Below are 18938 nucleotides of genomic sequence, written 5' to 3'. Positions count from 1 at the left end.
ATCATATAACACATATTACATATCATATATTAGACTTACTTAATACTTATAAGTGAAAACATAAATATTTTTTCCCTTCTTATAATAACATTATTTATTTGCTTTCTTAACTTAATTTTCTTGTTTTCACAGTTGTCCTACTTATTCGATTAATGTTGACCTGGTTGTTGAATAGATTAAACTAATGATAAAAATAATAAACCATACTTAACTTAATAAAAAATAATAATAATAATAATAAAGTTAATTTTTTTATTCCGCAATATCATTTTTGTTACTAATATTATTTAACTCACAGTTTAACTTAATGTGTTTATAGGGGAGGATGAGGAGCATATTTGACAGACCGTACACGTCGACAACCGTGACAGGATTTGTTGGAGTATTTCTCACTGGGATTATTGCTATCAGCGTGGAGCACCATGGGGATGGTCAGTCCTTGTCGTCCGCATTTTGATGGATTCGGGTTATTTATAGTATAAGTTCTCTTACATTTAATATATTTTAGATAATAATAAATTCTTTATCATTTATTCTTGTATAGAAACTGATGGTACGTATTTGAATAAATGTCGTTTATAGTTTTTTAATCTATAACTAAGCTTTAACTACTTATAAATATTTTTCCTGTTTGTTAATAATAGTGTTGAATTTATTGAGATTTTCATTAGTTTGGTTGGCTCTTTTGAGGGAGCAACGACAACGTGTCCTTGTAAAAGAAGAACGTTTTCGACGCATGAAAAATAACATGTAACACATATCATATATCAAACTTAGTTTTAAGTGAAAAAAATAAAATATTCTCCTTTCTTATAATAAAGTTAATTTTTTTGCTTTCTTAACTTAATTTCCTTGTTTTCACAATTGTCCTACCTATTCGGTTAATGTTGACATGGTTGATGAATAAATAAAGTTAAAGATAGAAATAAAATATACTTAACTTGCTACAAAAAAAATAATAAAATTATTTTTTTTGTTCCGCAATATCATCTTTGCTACTAATATTATTTTAAGCAAAATTTAACTTAATGTTACTATAGGCGAGGATGCGGAACACATTTGACAGACCGTACACGACGACTGTCGTGACAAGGTTTGTTGGAGTGTTTCTTACTAGTATTATTGTTGTCAGTATGGAGTACCATCGGATGGTTGGTCTTTGTCGTCCGCATTTCGATGGATTCCATTTATTTATAGTGTAAGGTTTTTTTATATCTGTTATATTTTAGATAATAATAAATTATCAACCAGTTATTCCTATATGAAAATTGATGATATCTATTTGAATAAATGTAGGGAGTTGTAGGTCATCTTTGGCCTTTACTCTGATAAATGTAGGGAGTTGTAGGTCAGCTTTGGCCTTTACTCTGATGACTCCGTGCATCAGAGAATAAGGCAGACTTTATGTATCTATATTCAGTACTGTGATCTTCTGTTGGTCGCCCTACTTAGATGGTTCCTACAAAATGAACTAATATTCCTTGGCAGTACGTAAATAAGCCTTTAGAGTTCCCTCTGTATAATTTTTTAATCTAAAATTAATGATCACTAACTACTTATAAATGTTGTTTTCAGTTTGTTAATAGCAGTATTGATTTTATTGGGCTTTTTATTAGTTCAGTGGGCACTGTTGAGGGAGCAACGACAACGTGCTCTCGAAAAAAAACAAAACGTCTACGACGCATGGAATATATCATATAACACTCATCAAGTATCATACATCTGACTTATTTAATAGGTTTAAGTGAAAAAATAATTTTTTTGCCCCTTCTTATAATAAAGTTAATTTTTTTGCCCTTTTTAACTTAATATTTTTTTTCACAATTGCCCTACTTATTCGGTTAATGTTGACCCGGTTGCTAAATAAAGTAAGTCAAGGATAGAAAGAAACCTTCATTGGTTACCCCCATGGAAAAAAAGGTTATTATGTATTCGACCTAGCTACACGTCAAATTATTGTCTCTCGGGATGTTCTGTTTCGCGAAGATCGCTTTCACCAATGTCCTCTTTCAACTCTCAGATAATTCCGACTATTACTCGACCATTTCTAACCCTAACGGATGATGATTTTTTTTAGTTATTCCCCATCACCACCTATAGTCCTAGTTGCTCCTTCACTTTTGGACAAATTCCCTTCTCCGGTTGCTCCACCTATAGACACCCTTGTCTTTCATTTATCGACCGTTTTTAACGGCACCTCCACGACCACTCTGACCCCTTCTTCAGTGGGTCGGCCTTCTTCCTCTTCTTCCTTACCTCATGATGGGCCCCTTCTCACACCAGATGTCTATCCACACCTCCCTCTTCGCCAGACATGACTTCCTCGTGTTTGGCTTCCGAGACCACCGATGATGACAAACGGTGGTCGTTCGGCCCGAACGCACCTCCCGACTCCGACTAAACTTAATGCCTACTTTTGTCAAAGTTCAATTCTTTCCTTTTCATCTTCGACGGTTCAATATCCTTTGGCCAACTACTTGTCCATAGATGCATTTTCTACTTCCCACGAGATCTTTCTCGCCTCTGTTTTATCTACCACTGAACCATCCTCTTTCACTGAAATAATAAAATCATCACACTGGCGTGATGCCATGTTTAAATAAATCTTTGCTTTGGAGTGTAACAAAACATGGCATGTGGTGGACTTACCAAATGAAAAACGACCCATTGGATGCAAATGGGTCTATAAAATCGAATTTCGGTCAGACGGTTCAGATTAAGGGTCTTGATTATCACGATACCTTCGCTCTAGTGGCTAAGTTGGTCACAACCCGAGTTCTTCTATCAGTCACTGCAATCAAGGGTTTGTCCCTCCATTAACTTGACGTCAAAAACACTTTTCTTCAGCGTGACCTTCACGAGGAATTTTTTATGAAACTTCCTCCCAGATTCTCCACTAAGGGGGAGACAAAGGTTTGTCACCTTCATAAATCACTTTATGGCCTCAAAACAGGCATCTAAAAAATGGTTCTCTAAGTTTTATTATGTTCTATTACAGAAGGGTTTCACTCAATCTCTTTCCGATTATTTTCATTTCACTCCTCTTCCACTTCTCTCTATGTTCTCCTTAATGTGGATGACATCATTATCATTGGAAACAACAACTTCGTTATCTCTGATCTTAAATCCTTTCTTGATAAAACATTTTCTCTAAAAGGCTTCGTTCGTCTTCAATACGTCCTGGGTACTTAGGTGTCACGTTCTTCCAAGGGATTCTTTCTATGTCAACCTAAGTACGCCCTAGACATTATTAAATACTCCGGTCTCACGGCTTGTTGCCCTTCTTTGTTCTCGATGGAACAAAAATTACGTCTCAGTCTTTTGATGGCAAACCTCTCTTGGATCCATCTGTTTATCGACGTCTGATTGGTCGTCTCCTATATCTCACAATCACTCGACCTGATATCAGCTTTGTTGTCAACAATTTTAACCAATTTTTACGAACTCCCAACATTGTTCACCTCGATGATGCTCATCGAATACTCCTTTATCTCGAGGGTTCCGTAAATCATAGAATCCTCTCAGCTACAAGCTCCCTTCATGTCTAGCGATATTGTGACTCCAAATGGGTTGGATATCCCTCCACTAACCGCTCTACTACGGGTTATTTCACCATGTTTAGTTCTAATCCTCGTATGGCCAAAATCTTTCATCAGGGCACCCCTAAAAATCCACGACTAGTGCGTCCATAGAAGGGCCAAGCCCCTAAACTAAATGTCAAATGGGCCCGACCCATTCATTTTCAAGCATCCGGGCAGAAAAGAAAATACACGCGCATTAGATAAAGGAACCAACCCCGCACGAAAAGGTTGATCGTTAAGCATATATCCGTAGAGGCGTTACTGTTAATCAAGATAATAGTTGTCCAAGAATATCATCAATATATCCGTTGGGTGTGAGTTACGGTATCTGCATTCATGTCCAAGCGTTACCATATTCAGGACGACAACCCACCACTAGGTGACAGTTGACCAAGAAATAGGGTTGACCCCGGAACACTATATAAGGATCATCTGATTATCGACTAAGGCATCTAATTCACCCGCAATCAACTAACCATTTATTTTATCTCCCATCGATCATCCAAATGTCTGGCAGGCAACCAACGACTTCTCCTACCATCATCGCTCCAGACGACCACCTGATTAAGGAAGACGAGTGATCCTTCTCTCTCTTGACGACCACTTAGTCAAACAACTGACGACTGATCTTTCTCTCTCCAAACAACCACTTGATAAAGCAGCTGACGACTGATCTTTCTCTCTCCTGATGACCACCTGATTAAGGAAGACGAGTGGCCTTTCTCTCTCATGACGACCACTTGATCAAGCAGCTGACTACTGATCTTTCTCTCTCTACACGACTAAGGGGTGTAAGCACTTTATCTCACTCGAAGACCAGAGAAATAGGCAAGCAAACACCCGGTTGAATCACCCTCTCTCAACGATCGTCTTGCTTAGATAACATATTTAACTCGATAGCTCAAACTCTGGTTTGTTATTCGTATTTAAGATTTGTCAATTTTACTGACTTAACCGTCGGAGCCCCCTTAGGCCGACATAATCCAGGTGTGCCAATGATCATACGGTCACGTGTGTTTTGTCTCTTGTCACAAGTTAAGGCCAAAGATGTCGTCGGTGCCCATAAAAATATTAACATGTGAAGATTTGATTTTTGGTCAACGACCTGGTCCTTTGACTTCTTGACCCACGATTTCATACCCTCACAGTCGCCTTTCCTAGAAATCCAAAAAACAACCAACGATGGCAAAATCGTCTGCTGAGGCAGAATATCGTGCTCTAGCCAACGTCACATGCAAACTCCAATGGTTAAAATCACTTCTCTGTGATTTAAGCATTGAACACTCCGCACATATGTCCGTTTACTGTGATAATCGTGTCGTTGTCCACATTGTCGACGACCCATTCTTCCACGAAAGAACAAGCACATTGAAATCGACTGCCATTTTGTTCGTGAAAAGATTAAAGCTAACATTATCGCCCCTCGATTTACACCAAAAAACAGAGAAACTTGCAGACATCTTTACTAAACCACTTGAAGCTGACGCGTTCAAAAAGATGATTGGCAAGTTGGACATCATCTCTATAACTTCCAGTAGTGTGTGGTGGGGGTGGGGGTGGGGGTGGGGGTGGGGGGGGGGGGGTGCCGGCAGTGACTCGCACTGGGGTCCTCCACCAAATGGGCTCCAAACTCTTTGTCAGTTTGTCCCTTCTTTTACGGTAACTTTGAAATTAAAGGCCCACTGCCCACGTAACTCTAACTTTGGAATTAAAGGTTCCACGAAATTCCAGGCACGGACTCATGGGGTGTTGAGCGAGTGACAAGTTTCTAATCTAGGCAAATTTTTAAAAATAATTTATCTTTTGTACTTGCCTAACACATCAACACCCTAATTCATTTTCTCTCGAGCCACATTAATTCACTCTTCATTGATTTTTTTTCTCTCTCGACCAAAGTTAGTTCCTTAATACGATTTTTGTTTAGATAATCACTATTGGTACTCTATTACTTTTTTGTTTGTTGGAATGGTACTCTATTACTTAACTAATAGAAGTTTGAGCTCAATCCACCCGATTCACATAATATTTTATGTATATCTAAATTAATATTTTATGTATAGCTAAATTTAGAGTCAGTAAAAATTTCAATCAATTATCTAATTGCATTAATTTCTTGCATTAAAGTGGTCTACCATGAACAGATAATCTGCAAATAAAATTTATTATTTGTACTTCACTCTTTTAAAATCTTAGTTCACTTATCATTGAGAGTATTGATTGTTTTTTGACATGGGCTCCGTCAGAAATTTATTTTCCTTCGCACAAAACCGATTTAGAATAAGATGTCTCACTAGAAATTTTGTTCCGGACTTCCAGCCACGCCACTGATCACTTCTCCTACTTGAGGGGGAGTATAAAGGGTCACACCCAACCGAATCAAAACGACCCAGTTTGACGACCTGTGATGACCCGACAGCGGGCCCGATCTGGTTGTCGTCTGGATCTCTCTCCTATATAAACTAGGCTTATGATTTTATGTGTATCTTGTACTACTTAGAGCATCTCCAGTGCAAAACTCTAAAAAATCTCTATTCATCATATGTGTCAAGTTTGAATTGAGATTCTCACTCCTAGGTGGTGAAAGTAGAGATCCTCAATTTTTTGTGCCTCCAATGCAAAACTCTAAACTTATTTTAGTTATTTATGTGTCTGATGCAGGGGCACCGGTGTGGAGGCTTTTTCCATGGCCAAACAGAGCCATGGGCCAACCGGCCATGAAGAGTAGTTTTAGGAAGTCCCAATTTTAGTATGATTATTAGAGAATTTAGGTTTAGGAAGTTATGTTATTTTAGTATTTCCAATAATTGGAAAGGTCCAGATTTGAGTCTAGTTATTTAGGAAGTTGCAGTATTTTAATTATTTAGGAAAGTCTAATTCAAGTCTATCTAGGAAAGTCCTATAAAAGGATGTCTAGTTTGTCCATTATTCTCAGATTGAAGAAAAACCCCTTTGAAGTTTTAATAAAGTTGAGTATTTTAGAGTTATTTATTCTTTATTTTATCATTCTTATTTAGTTTATTCGTCTTCTTTAATTCCGCTGCGTTTCTACATCAAGTGGTATTCAGAGCCATAAAATTTTTTCCTCTTCTTCACTTTTATCACCATGGTTAATACTACTATCACCGCTACACCAACTAGGGAGAAAACACCAACCTTTTCATCTGAATGGGACAACATTAAAGAAGGACTATCTGCAGGTAAAAAGTTGGAAGAAGGTTTCAATGAGTACAAAAAGAAAACAACATAAAAATTCGATAAAATCGATCATCGATTCGATCAACTCAACGACTCCATCAACATCATCTCCAAACAACTCGAAGGTATGTGTAAAAACCAAACTCCACCTCCCACCACTATCACAACTCAACAACCCTCACCAATACCGACTACCACCAACACCACCCGACTTCCACCTCTCGGTTTTCCTCCCGAACCCACGACACCACTCTTCGGCCAAACCATTAGCAACCCCCCTCCGGTTATTACTCCACCCTTCATCACATCTTACTCACAAAACACACCTTTACAAACACCTACGTACCCCTCCTATACCCACACGTCAACACCACCATCGTTCTCCTTCTCCGAGCCAACTACAACACCACATCATCCACAACACGAAACCCCCTTCTCAGCCGAACACCATCTCCTCACCAACGCCCACACCAACAACCGAAACAGTGCAAACCACCACCAACCGATTGTCCCTTTCGGAACCACCCCAACCTACCAAGACCCTCGTCTTCTTTACCCGTACACCCGGTACACACCAAACCCTATTAACCAAACCGAGAACCAATCACAATATCAACCTCATCACACCCACCACCACCTCCAAACCGAACCAAGATACACCACCACCGTTCGTGACCCGGTTACACCACCTATCCACCACCGTCGTCCACATGAAACCCTACACCAGTTAGGCAACCATGAAACCGAGACGACCCTTACCTTTCATCAACAACCCGACCACATACCACTTCCACGTAACCGAGAACCATTCCAACCAATAACCCGAAACCGAGAACCCAACCTAACCCTTACCCAAATCCGAGAACCCAACACACCTATCCACCGTCCAATCACCCTACCCCAACGACCACCCTTAGTTTTCCAAGCCCCTCAAACCGAACTAGAACACCACACTACACCAACCGAAACCGAATGTCCAAATCCTAGTTCATCGTACCGTATTCGAATGGAAGTACCATCATATGATGGTTCGATAAATATTGAAGATTTCTTGGATTACGTCTCACGACTCGAGATCTTCTTTGATGTTATGCAAGTGGAAGGTCCTGAACAGGTACGTTGTGTTACTGGTTACTTATCTAAAACTGCTCTTACTTGGTGGAAACAGGAATCCGAAAATCGTCGTTTATTACACCTGCCTCCTATTTCTTCGTGGTTAGAGTTGAAACCATTAATGTTCTCACGATTCCTCCCTCCAGATTATGAGAACCAATTGTGTGTTGATTATTTACGTTGTCGTCAAGGAAGACGTTCAGTTGAGGAGTATGCTTCGGAATTCTAACGACTAATTACAAGGCTTAATCTCCCCGATTCTGAATCAATGAAAGTGGAAAAATTCAAAGACGGGCTTCAGAATGATATTAAAGATTTAGTTAACTTAAGGTCTTTTAATTCAGTATCTGAATGTATCAGTGTAGCTCGATCTTTTGAATCGGACTCACGTTCCATCTTCCGGGGACACAGTACTAGAAGTCAATCAGTCAGAACTTTACCGGATGAATTAGATCAAACAAAATAATCGGAGGAGGGTACTAAAACAGTAGCCGAAAATCCTTATAAAAAACCTCCACCAGTAAAGTGTTATCGTTGTTATGAAACGGGACACTATTCTAATGTTTGCCCCTCCCGCGGTAAAGCAAATATTGTAGAGAAAAAGTCAGATTCCGACTCAGATGAAGAACAATTGGAACGTATTAACCTTATTCCGGATAACGGTGATCGAGTTATGTTACTAACTTGGAGAGTTCTTTTTACACCTTTAGAGAAGACTTTATCTCAACGAAAGAACTTGTTCATTACACGGGGAACAGTACTGAATAAAGTTTGTACTCTTGTGATTGACAATGGTTGTGTAGAGAATTTAATTTCTACTAAGCTTGTCAATTTCTTGGGTATTTCTACAATAATTAAATCAAATCCATATAAAACAGCTTGGATTCAGTCGGGTACTACTACACGGGCTGATCGAATGTGTACTATTAATCTTTCTATTGGTTCTTCTTATTTGTCTACAATTACTTGTGATGTCACAAATATGGATTTATGTCACATTATATTGGGACGACCATGGCAATCTGATGTCGATGCTACTTACCGTGGTCGTTTGAATGTTTATGAATTTCCGTGGAAAAAGAAGATTGTGACGTTGTTACCAATTGAAGATGGATCGGAGGAACTACATTCTCTTCAAAACCGGTTCGGGACGAACCTCTTGGGAGAAGGGGATGCTGATGCAGGGGCACCCGGCGTGGAGGCTTTTTCCATGGCCAAACCGGGCCATAGGCCAACCGGCCATGAAGAGTAGTTTTAGGAAGTCCCAATTTTAGTATGATTATTAGAGAATTTAGGTTTAGGAAGTTATGTTATTTTAGTATTTCCAATAATTGGAAAGGTCCAGATTTGAGTCTAGTTATTTAGGAAGTTGCAGTATTTTAATTATTTAGGAAAGTCTAATTCAAGTCTATCTAGGAAAGTCCTATAAAAGGATGTCTAGTTTGTCCATTATTCTCAGATTGAAGAAAAACCCCTTTGAAGGTTTAATAAAGTTGAGTATTTTAGAGTTATTTATTCTTTATTTTATCGTTCTTATTTAGTTTATTCGTCTTCTTTAATTCCGCTGCGTTTCTACATCAGTGTCATAGTTATTTTTGTAAATAAATAATTAGCTAATTAGAAAATATAGAAGACTCGATTTTTATTGGTTGAAAATCTATTATTGATGAGTTTTGGAATTTATGTCAGCACTATCAACCAGTCGGGCAACTAAGTGTTGACCTATTATTGATGAGTTGGACAATTAGAGATATCTCAAGAAGACACTCTAGAAATAGAGTGTCCTCATGAGATATCTCTATTCCACCCTCGACACGTCATCTTAGAGATCCAAATAAAGTGTTGCATTTGAGAGAGTTTTTAAGAAAAAACTCTAAAAAACACATGTGGCACTCAGAGTTTCTAAGATTGAGTGTTGCATTGGAGATGCTTTTAGTTACGACTTCATGTATATCTATACCTCTTGTAAACCTATATATACCCATCCACTGTAATGAATAAAATACACAAAGAGAATTTATCTCTAACTGTCTCCCACTCCCCTCCTCCCTCCGCTCCTCTCTCCCTCTCTCTGCTTCTTTCTCTTAATCTATTCATAGAGGTCATTGCCTCTTCACAAATAGCAATAGTTTGTACCAAAGATTTCCAGCACAGGACCGATATCCAAATAAATATTTAATTTTTGTCATATGCTTAATTTGATGAATATATATATATATATATATATTAGTTTTGTACAAAAAGCAAGTGAGGCAAATAAATAAGTTAATTTTTTTGATGATGATTATTTGGGATTTGAGAACCATTATATTGGATCCTCAAAAGCACCTTTATAAGATCTTCTTTTTTGGATTCACCTCATGCAGTCATCTTATCTTCATTTTTCTGTATGAAAACAGAAGGTACTTTGTATCCTCAATGAACAAACAAAAAAGATCATCCATATTAAGAATCAAAATCTAGAGAAATCTCAACAATTACTACATTTGTAAAAAATGTTATGAGTTCTTTTCCCCCACTAGTTAAGATTTCTTGTGATTAACTAAATTAAACTTCCAATAAGAATCCTAACTTTATTTTTGAAGTGCTAATCGAAGATTAGGACGTTAATGAAGATCTTAAGAAGATTTTAAGATCATTATTAAAGTAACTTTGTTGGAAAGAGGATTAATTAGTCCCATATTGGTCACTCTTCCACCATTATGAACACATGACTAGAGCATCCTTAAGTAACCGATACTAAGGATATATGTTCTATGGAGTTTTTTGAATTACATTATATTCTAGGACAATATCGATTGGGTATTTAGACTAAATTATGAAATTCTTTTAAGTGTAAACAAAAGTTGGCACATTTTACTAGTTGAATTGGTGATATGCAATAGCTACCACTACAAAAATCGTGGTTATTATTGACGAAGTTTTTACATCAAATCGTTACAATGTACCACCATCTTAATACACATCAGAAATACTTAACTCAAAACTACCCTAGTGTTTTAACCCAAAAGAACTAAAAACCCATAGTATTGGTCAACAATGTCGCATAAACTAACTTTGTATAACAAATCAGGCGTGTGCGACTATTGAAAGAATAGCTTTTACGGCTCCCTAAAACTTTTATGATCAAATAAGTTAATTTTCTGAAGTGGGGATTATGTCAATGATTTTATAATGTTATCTTTTAGGGGATTGTTTTTGTTTCTTCTTGTGTGTTTAGTTATGATAACAAGAAAGAATGATTTTTCTCAAATAAGGTGAATTTACTAAAGGAAGAGAATGGTAGGCGGGGGCGTGAGTGGTGGGTGATTGTGTAGCATAAAATCATCTCTTCCTTTTCAGGGGACTTGCATATCTCTGGCCACCCCATTCTTGAGTATTTTTCTTTTAATCCCCACGTGTGATTATTCTTTTTATATAGCTTAGTGTAATCTTATACCACAGTTTACAATTTACAATTTAAAATGATGTTTTGTAATATTACAATTGTTATTATTACAATTTACATTTTACAATTTACAGTTATTATTACAGTTATTATTACAATTTACAGTTATTATTACAATTTACAATTTACAATTTACAATTTTTATATAGCTTAGTGTAAATTGTTATTATTACAATTTACAGTTTACACATTCGATATCAAACAACATACTTTCCATTAATGGTGTGTTTGGTTGGCGGAATTATGAATCCGCGGATTCATGAGTCCTTAGGGTTCATGATTCCACGGATTCATGAATCCAAGTAATATTTTTTGGTTTGTGTGTCAACCAAGAATCTTATGATTTATTATTATTTGAGTATTTTTTAAACATCTTTAAAAAAAAAATATGATGTTTGAAAAGAAAATAATGATTTTGAAAAAAAAAAATAATGATTTTGTAGAAGGAAATATTTTTTTGTTGATTTTAAGTTTGAAATTTAGGTTCATTAATCCAAAATCCTAAGAGGTAGGGTGGGATTTTGGTCCAATACAAATTTTGGAATTAGGAATCCTTAGGATTCAAGAGTCCTAGGATTCATGGTAGCCAAACAGACTAAGGATTCATGATTCCTACCAAATTTCACTTTTGATAGGAATCCTGCAACCAAACACACCATAAGTTAATTAACGATGGCCTAGAATATCTAGAATGTTAAATTACTAACTATATCACTTGCCTTTGTGGTCGTTAATTTGATCTTAAAGTAACAGAGTTTGAGATCAAGCCTGTTAAAGTATTTGTTTTAATATATATGCTCTAGTAAATGACTTCGAAACTCTGCTTAATTTGCACTCTATTTGCAATTCATTCCTTCATCAATCAAATTAGATTTTGATTATTTTAAATACAAGTCAAGGCAAAATATAAAGAGAGTATAGTTATCTTATACACGAAAGAATTCAGACTAAAATTTGACTACGGACCTAGCAATCGAATAAAATAGTGCATGCCAAAGTCCCATTCATTGTTAATAGAAAAAATGTGTGAAAACCCCAAAAATCTAAACCCTAATAAGAAAAAAACTCACTCAAAAATAATAATGTCAAAAAAACCCATTTTTTGAACATTTTTCAAAATGTTCACAACATATGTAATTATGTTGTTAACAAGACAACATCTTCTTTTCATAATTCCATTTTTACCCTTATATGTTGACAACATATATCATTGTGTTGTTATAAAATGTTGACAATATCTATAATAATGTCCCGACTTATTATAAAATGTTGGCGTCATATATAATTATGTTCTTAACAACATATATAATGTATTAGTCAAAATATTATTTGTTTGTTAACGGATTTGTTAAATACAAAGGATAATATGCATAACATTTTAATTTTTGTAAAGGACAAATAAAAAAAATGTTTTAGTCTTTATATTTATGTCGAAAGCAAAACAAAAAATGTCGAAACCATTTATTTTTTCACAAGACAAATCGAAAAATGTGGTAGCCAAAATGTTTGTGTTAGTTTGACTATGTAGAATGCAAAAGAAAAAAATGCGAAATATTTTGGCAAAACAATGTCTAAGCAAGAACGAATTTGTTCAAAAATTTCAAATTGTTGAGACAAACTAAGATTGGTTCAGAAATTTACAAAATTGTCGATAACAAACCAAGAATTGTTCAGAAATGTTCAAACTTGTTTTTGACGTTGATTTGGGCGGAAATTTTCATTTTGGAGGGTAAAATTGTATTTTTACCTACTGGGTTTTTTCCTCATTATTATTTAGTATTGGACTTGATTCTCTTTAACTTCCCCATTTTGGGCCTTATAATTACCGGCTAAGGTCAATGGCGATTAGGAACAATTTGAACATAAAAATGTTGAACCCTGGACCTAAGTAGTTTATATAAAGAATACAATTAAGGTCGACCCGGATTAGCGACAATTTTTCTTTCAAGTCTGCTTCATAGGGATACAAATTGAAGGAATTTGATGAAGTAACTTTCACATTTTCTCCAAGAGAAGCTAACAAATTATATGGTGCATCTCCTTGCTAAGCTTGCTTTTATAAATGAGGTTGTTAACAAATGGGAGGAGTAATTTCCACAAAATTGCATGAGACTCCCCTCTGGCTTAATTTTCCTTATTATTAATGAAAAAAATAGCCAGAGCCAATTTTCATTAAAAAAAAACAAAGATATAGAAATACAAATACAATGTCTATATACTTTAATAAAAATCGTTTCCCTCGATGAATTTGTTGTATGTATGAACACTTTTATGTATATGGCCCGTCAACTTCTATCTAATCTCATTGACGTTAGTGATGATAGAGGAACAAAAATAATTTATTTCAAATATTTTATTATCTTGTACATGTTAATCTTTTTGTTCTTCTGCTTTGGATTAAGTTGTGTATATTTCAAATAATCAACATTCTAAACAATCAGATTAACACAAGTACATAGCGTGTGACTAATTTGTTTCCATTAATTTATACTAAAACACTTTTATAATTAAATTAAGGGATAATTATTTTAAAGTCCAAGTCATTGTATATCTAACATTAACCTCACATTGAAATATATATATATTGTCAACCACAATAAATATTAGTTTCTACATTTACATTTTATACCACGAATTTTGTTGGAGGCAAACAAATAATTGTGATTTTCAGCATATTAGTAGTTCCATAATTCCATTGCATGTACAAATTTACATCCAAAGTATCCAAAAATAACCAAATTATGGTACATAGAAGAAGGTAAATTGGTCCCATGGTACATATTGTGATTCAATTTTCAACATATGTTGAAATGGAGTAGAAAAAGACGTCGGCTGAAAACAATGTCACTGTCATATTAGCTTACGCCCTAAATATGATGAGCTCAAACCCTCAAAGACAAAGATAATGTTTTAATATTCCAACGTGGACTTTGGGACCCAGCTGGGGCTTTGGTAGTTATGGGTCCCGCATGCTTGCGTGACGCTCGGGAGACGGCTGGTTACTTTCACAACGTAACCTTAAGCCAATCATTCACTGACACGTTTCACTTCAGCCGTCTCAATCCACGTATGACAAAATACAATAAGATGACGTGGTAAATTCATTCTTATGGAAAATACATTTCTTCTGTTCAATTATTTACAGAATTAAAATAAATTGTTTTTGTTCTGAAATTTTTCTTACAAATAACAGATTTTGGCTATAGTGAATATAAGTTATTTTTTTCACTCAAAAGAAAAAACATAATTTTTTTTCAATCCATATAACTTTACTCCCATATGAAAATCATTGTCTTATGGTGTGGTTTCAGTATGATACGATAAATGCATGTGATATTTCACGAATTATATAGATTTTTCAGTGCAGTATACTTCTTGTCAACCCTCTACATATAAAGATTAACTACAATAAAACTTGTGATATATATACACTAATTGATGTAGCTTTTAAATTTCAAAAACAATAAACAGAATTGTCAAATGTTGTTTCTATAAAATCCAAATTAAGAAAATACATCTCTATTGACTGTTGATTGACTTAGGTCAAACAATTATATTCAATCTGACCTTAAAAATAAAAGTGGTAAAAAAAGGCCAGCGCTTTGGAGAAAGCAAAATAGTTTCCGGGGTGTGAAAACTTGGTCAATTTTGTATGACAATTTTATTTTGGGAAACCAAAATAGTTTCTCATGCCACCTCACCTCTCTCTATCTCCACCTCACTTCTCTCTCTCCACCTCATCTTCTCTCTCCCCACCACTCTCTCTCTCTTCTCAGACAGGTCGCCGGCCGAAAAATTTCCCGGCCAGCAACCATGAAAAAAAAAAATTCCTCTTAAAATTTATTTTCCCGAAAATTTTAAAAATTGTACATATCCCTTTTAAAATTTCAAACCCCGGAAAATATTTAGCTTTCCCCAAAAAGCTGGCAAAAAAATCCAAAATTCCCTATTAGAAAAGTTAGTTAATTATTCGGGTAAAAATAACTCCTTGTGGTTAAAAGAAAACAAAATATAATAACAAACTATTGGTAAATAACTCACGTTTTTCACCTTCCACAAAAAACGGAAGTGAAAAATCGAGAGAGAGAGAGAGAGAGAGAGAAACGAAATGACAAATCATGTTTAAGTACAAACGACACAATCGGCGGTCAATCGTGTCAAAAACGTCTTAGTCAATCGGGGACTTCTAATAATAAGAGATGATTGGGTTGTCAAACATTTTCAGTTAAACCTGTCACTACCCCAAGATAGAGAGAGAAACAAGAGAGTTTTTTAGAGAGAGAGAGAGATTTCTTCCTTCCCCTTATTTAAGTACTTCAATTTGCCTCTCTGTTTATATAAGTCTGTTTTTCGCATCCTCTTACCTTCCAACCTATTCAATAGATAAAATACAAACAAACAAACAATCTGGGTATTTGAAATAAGATTCAAATCAGATATGGTTCAAGAAACATATTCAAATGGATTTAGCTTCTGGGATAATAATAATGATAAGATGAAGAAGATGAGTAATGGGTTTGTTGAGTTTTCTGTTTTAGATAATCAACAATTACAGAATTCAATTAATACTACTTGTGTAAAAGATTATGATTATCTTGATTTTGATAACATTGAAGCTGATTCTAAAAGGATTAGATTAAAGACAGCTTCTAATCAACAACAGGTGAGTTTAATTAAGGTTAATCTTCTCTGTTTTACTATCTTAGCTTTCTCTGTTTTCAATTCTTGTTTTTCTTTATTTGTATTTTCAATCTCCATTGTGATCTTTCATGATTTCATTTAATGGGTTTAAGGGTTTTAATGGGTTTTGTTTGCATGGGTTTTCTTTCATTTAATGGGTTCTCTCTCTCTCTCTCTCTCTCTCTCTCTCTCTCTCTCTCTCTCTAATGTGATACATATTCTATTGAAGGATGGAAGAACCATTAATCCATTTGGAGGGCAATCAACACCTCTTGGGTTGACACTAAGAAAGACTCCATCATTTATAGACCTTATTGAGAACATAGTATCTCAAGGGAAAAAAGCTTCTTCATTGAATCAAACTAACAACAATGGAAGTCCAAATATTAAAGCTACTAATTTTCCCACTGAACATCAATCAGAGAAGTTGAAAGCTTCAAATTTTAGGGCAACATTGCTAAGAATCGGGGACTGGAAGGTATGTTATCTTCTCTCCTATTCAACTTTCATGAACAAGAAAATAAAGAAGATTTTAGAATTGAACTTTATTTTCTTTTGCAGAGAGTTGCTAAGCATGAAGGAGACTTGGTTGCTAAGTGTTATTACGCCAAGCGTAAAATTGTGTGGGAAGTGTTGGACGGCGGATTAAAGAGTAAAATCGAAATTCAATGGTCCAATATTTCTGCAATCAGAGCCGTCTTTAACGATAACGAACCGGGAACCCTAGAATTAGAGGTTAGACTTCATTTTCTAAATTCTCATTCTTGTGGATTCAATAATATATTCTCATTCTTGTGGATTCGATGATATAAACGTGTCGGCTAAAGCTTCAATTGAGGATATAAAGACTATAGTCTATTTTGTATTAATGAAAGTACAAATCTTTTTGATGGTTTTTCAGTTAAGTAGTCCTCCTCTATTCTACAAAGAAACGAATCCACAACCTCGAAAGCACACACTTTGGCAACCTTCAATAGACTTTACAGGAGGCCAAGCACCAATATGCAGGTACCAATAACTTGAAGTTTACTTATTTCCTTCGATACTAAATTGATGTAGAATTCATCATATTTTTCATTTTCTAATTTCTTATGTGTGACACTGTGGCTAATAATCGGACGGGTTTTTAGGAGGCATTATGTTGTTTTCCCCGAAGGAACCCTGGAAAAGCACTATGAAAAGCTTCTACAATCCGATAAGCGGTTGTTAATGTTGAGTCAAAGCCCTTTTCCTTCTTCAAAATCGCCATTCTTTCAACCAAAACATGATGAGTATCAAGATTTATATCTGAATTTTGATGGAAATCAAGAAGAATCTATGTTGCGGTTTTCACAACCAGACATCCAGAACCATACCTTCTATCCTTATTATGAAGTTCCAAAGTTCATTCCTAGACCACCAATTACCCCTAGAAACCAAATTGCACATATCCAAGGTATGAACCCAAACAAATTGTATCTTTTCTTTTCAAAATCTTCAATATCAAACTCATGTTCTTGATCTTTTGTACTTTTCGTTTACGCGATCTTGTTTACTTTTGATTTTCAGCCATGGGTGATCTAGTTATGGAAGAAAATATGGGGTACCAAGCAATCCAAAAACAGAGGAATCCCTTCACCAATGAAGAAAATCAAGATTGGGGTTACATGTCAAGGGGAGAAGAAAACCAAGTCCAAAACCCACCCTTGGTTTTTCCAATGAACCAAGTTCAAGTTCATTCTTTTGTTCCTCGTGACGAATTATCTCAACAAAATTCATTTGGGAACACAAACAACACACTTGATTCGAATGGGTGGCAACTCAATGCCATTGCTAACCATTTATTACATGAACCAATTGCACCAATATTTAACGATGATCCGATGGTTTTGGCGAAAATAAGGTCTATGGATTGCCTACTCGAGGCTGCAGGAAACGAACAAAATCTATGCCACCACAACGAAACATGTTTAGAGTACCCGAACTGCGAAAATTCTAACAGTTGGACGAGCCCAAGTAGTACTAATCAGTCGCATGGTAGTAACGACGGAATTCTAGGTACCCATTTTCATGTTAATAAGAATACGGTCATGGAACTACAAAGTGTTCCACCGTTTCCCTATTTAGAACTTGAAGCATCACCGATAAAGAATGTTGGAATTAGATATAATGATCATCAAGTGCAGAAGTTTTGGTAGTAAACCATAAAATTTGGTGGTTTTGATTTTATTGATGTTTTTGCAGGTCTAGTTAGAGTAATATGAAATATAGTTATACTCTTCTTCCATGGACAAACAAGTCGTACGAATGAAGTTTCATTATGTATGAATCAAGTCTGTCAATATAAAATTCCAACCGTTGTTTTTCTTGTCTTTGTAAATTGAGAAGAAGAGTTTGATTTTCTTTTCGTATTTTCTAAATCCGACTCAAATGGGCCCAAAATTCGCCCAAATTGGCTATCAAGAAACATTCGGAAATCAAACAAAACACTACTTACAGTCTAACTTTGTTTCCAGCATAACCTAATAGAGTTGCCCAACCGTGTTGGCCCCGAACAACTAGTTTTAGGTCATACTGGGCCGGAACGTCCCCTTTATCGGGCTCTGGCGCCTGGCGGGTTCTTAAGCTGGCACTATCAACCCAATCTGTGCGGACCCATTTGTTCATGGACCATAACCGAGCATAACTAATGACTCCACTAACCCACTAATTAACTACCCACCCTCCCACATTCATCTAGGAGAATAACTACATTAACTTCTATAAATTCTGCATTTCTCATTCCATCAAAGATCAAACAAATCAAATTAAGGAAAAGAAGTTTCAAACTTAAACAAAAAATGCAGAAAAAGATTTGTTCCTCAAAGAAGAATTATTACGTCTCATCGCCATACACTCGGGTAACAACACCGAAGAACAAAATTGTATCGAACAAAGGAATC

The 18938-nt window shown here is 35.6% G+C and overlaps 1 protein-coding gene across 1 annotated transcript; it reads left to right on the top strand.

The window, feature by feature from the left end:
• The first annotated feature begins 15560 nt into the window (after positions 1-15560).
• On the top strand, positions 15561-18376 carry LOC147569148 (uncharacterized). The gene is made up of 6 exons (XM_086655596.1): positions 15561-16000; positions 16247-16495; positions 16579-16752; positions 16919-17025; positions 17148-17452; positions 17566-18376. Exons 1-6 carry the CDS (start codon positions 15776-15778, stop codon positions 18192-18194), a joined length of 1689 nt encoding a protein of 562 aa, XP_086511722.1. The 5' UTR covers positions 15561-15775; the 3' UTR covers positions 18195-18376.
• The last annotated feature ends 562 nt before the right edge of the window (positions 18377-18938 follow it).

This window comes from Eschscholzia californica, unplaced genomic scaffold (genome assembly GCF_041429995.1).
Source record: "Eschscholzia californica isolate CP2 unplaced genomic scaffold, dmEscCali1.0.p SCAF_1, whole genome shotgun sequence".
Classification (NCBI taxonomy): Eukaryota; Viridiplantae; Streptophyta; class Magnoliopsida; order Ranunculales; family Papaveraceae; genus Eschscholzia; species Eschscholzia californica.
The sequence above is the reverse complement of the archived record's forward strand: the minus strand, read 5'-3'. Positions and strand labels throughout refer to the sequence as shown.

Excerpts from the sequence above, each read along its gene's own strand:
- LOC147569148 (XM_086655596.1), top strand. The coding sequence starts at position 15,776 with ATGGTTCAAGAAACATATTCAAATGGATTTAGCTTCTGGGATAATAAT. Across the intron at positions 16,496-16,578 it reads TAAGAATCGGGGACTGGAAG|AGAGTTGCTAAGCATGAAGG; the intron begins GTATGTTATCTT and ends TTTCTTTTGCAG. Across the intron at positions 17,453-17,565 it reads CCAAATTGCACATATCCAAG|CCATGGGTGATCTAGTTATG; the intron begins GTATGAACCCAA and ends TTTGATTTTCAG.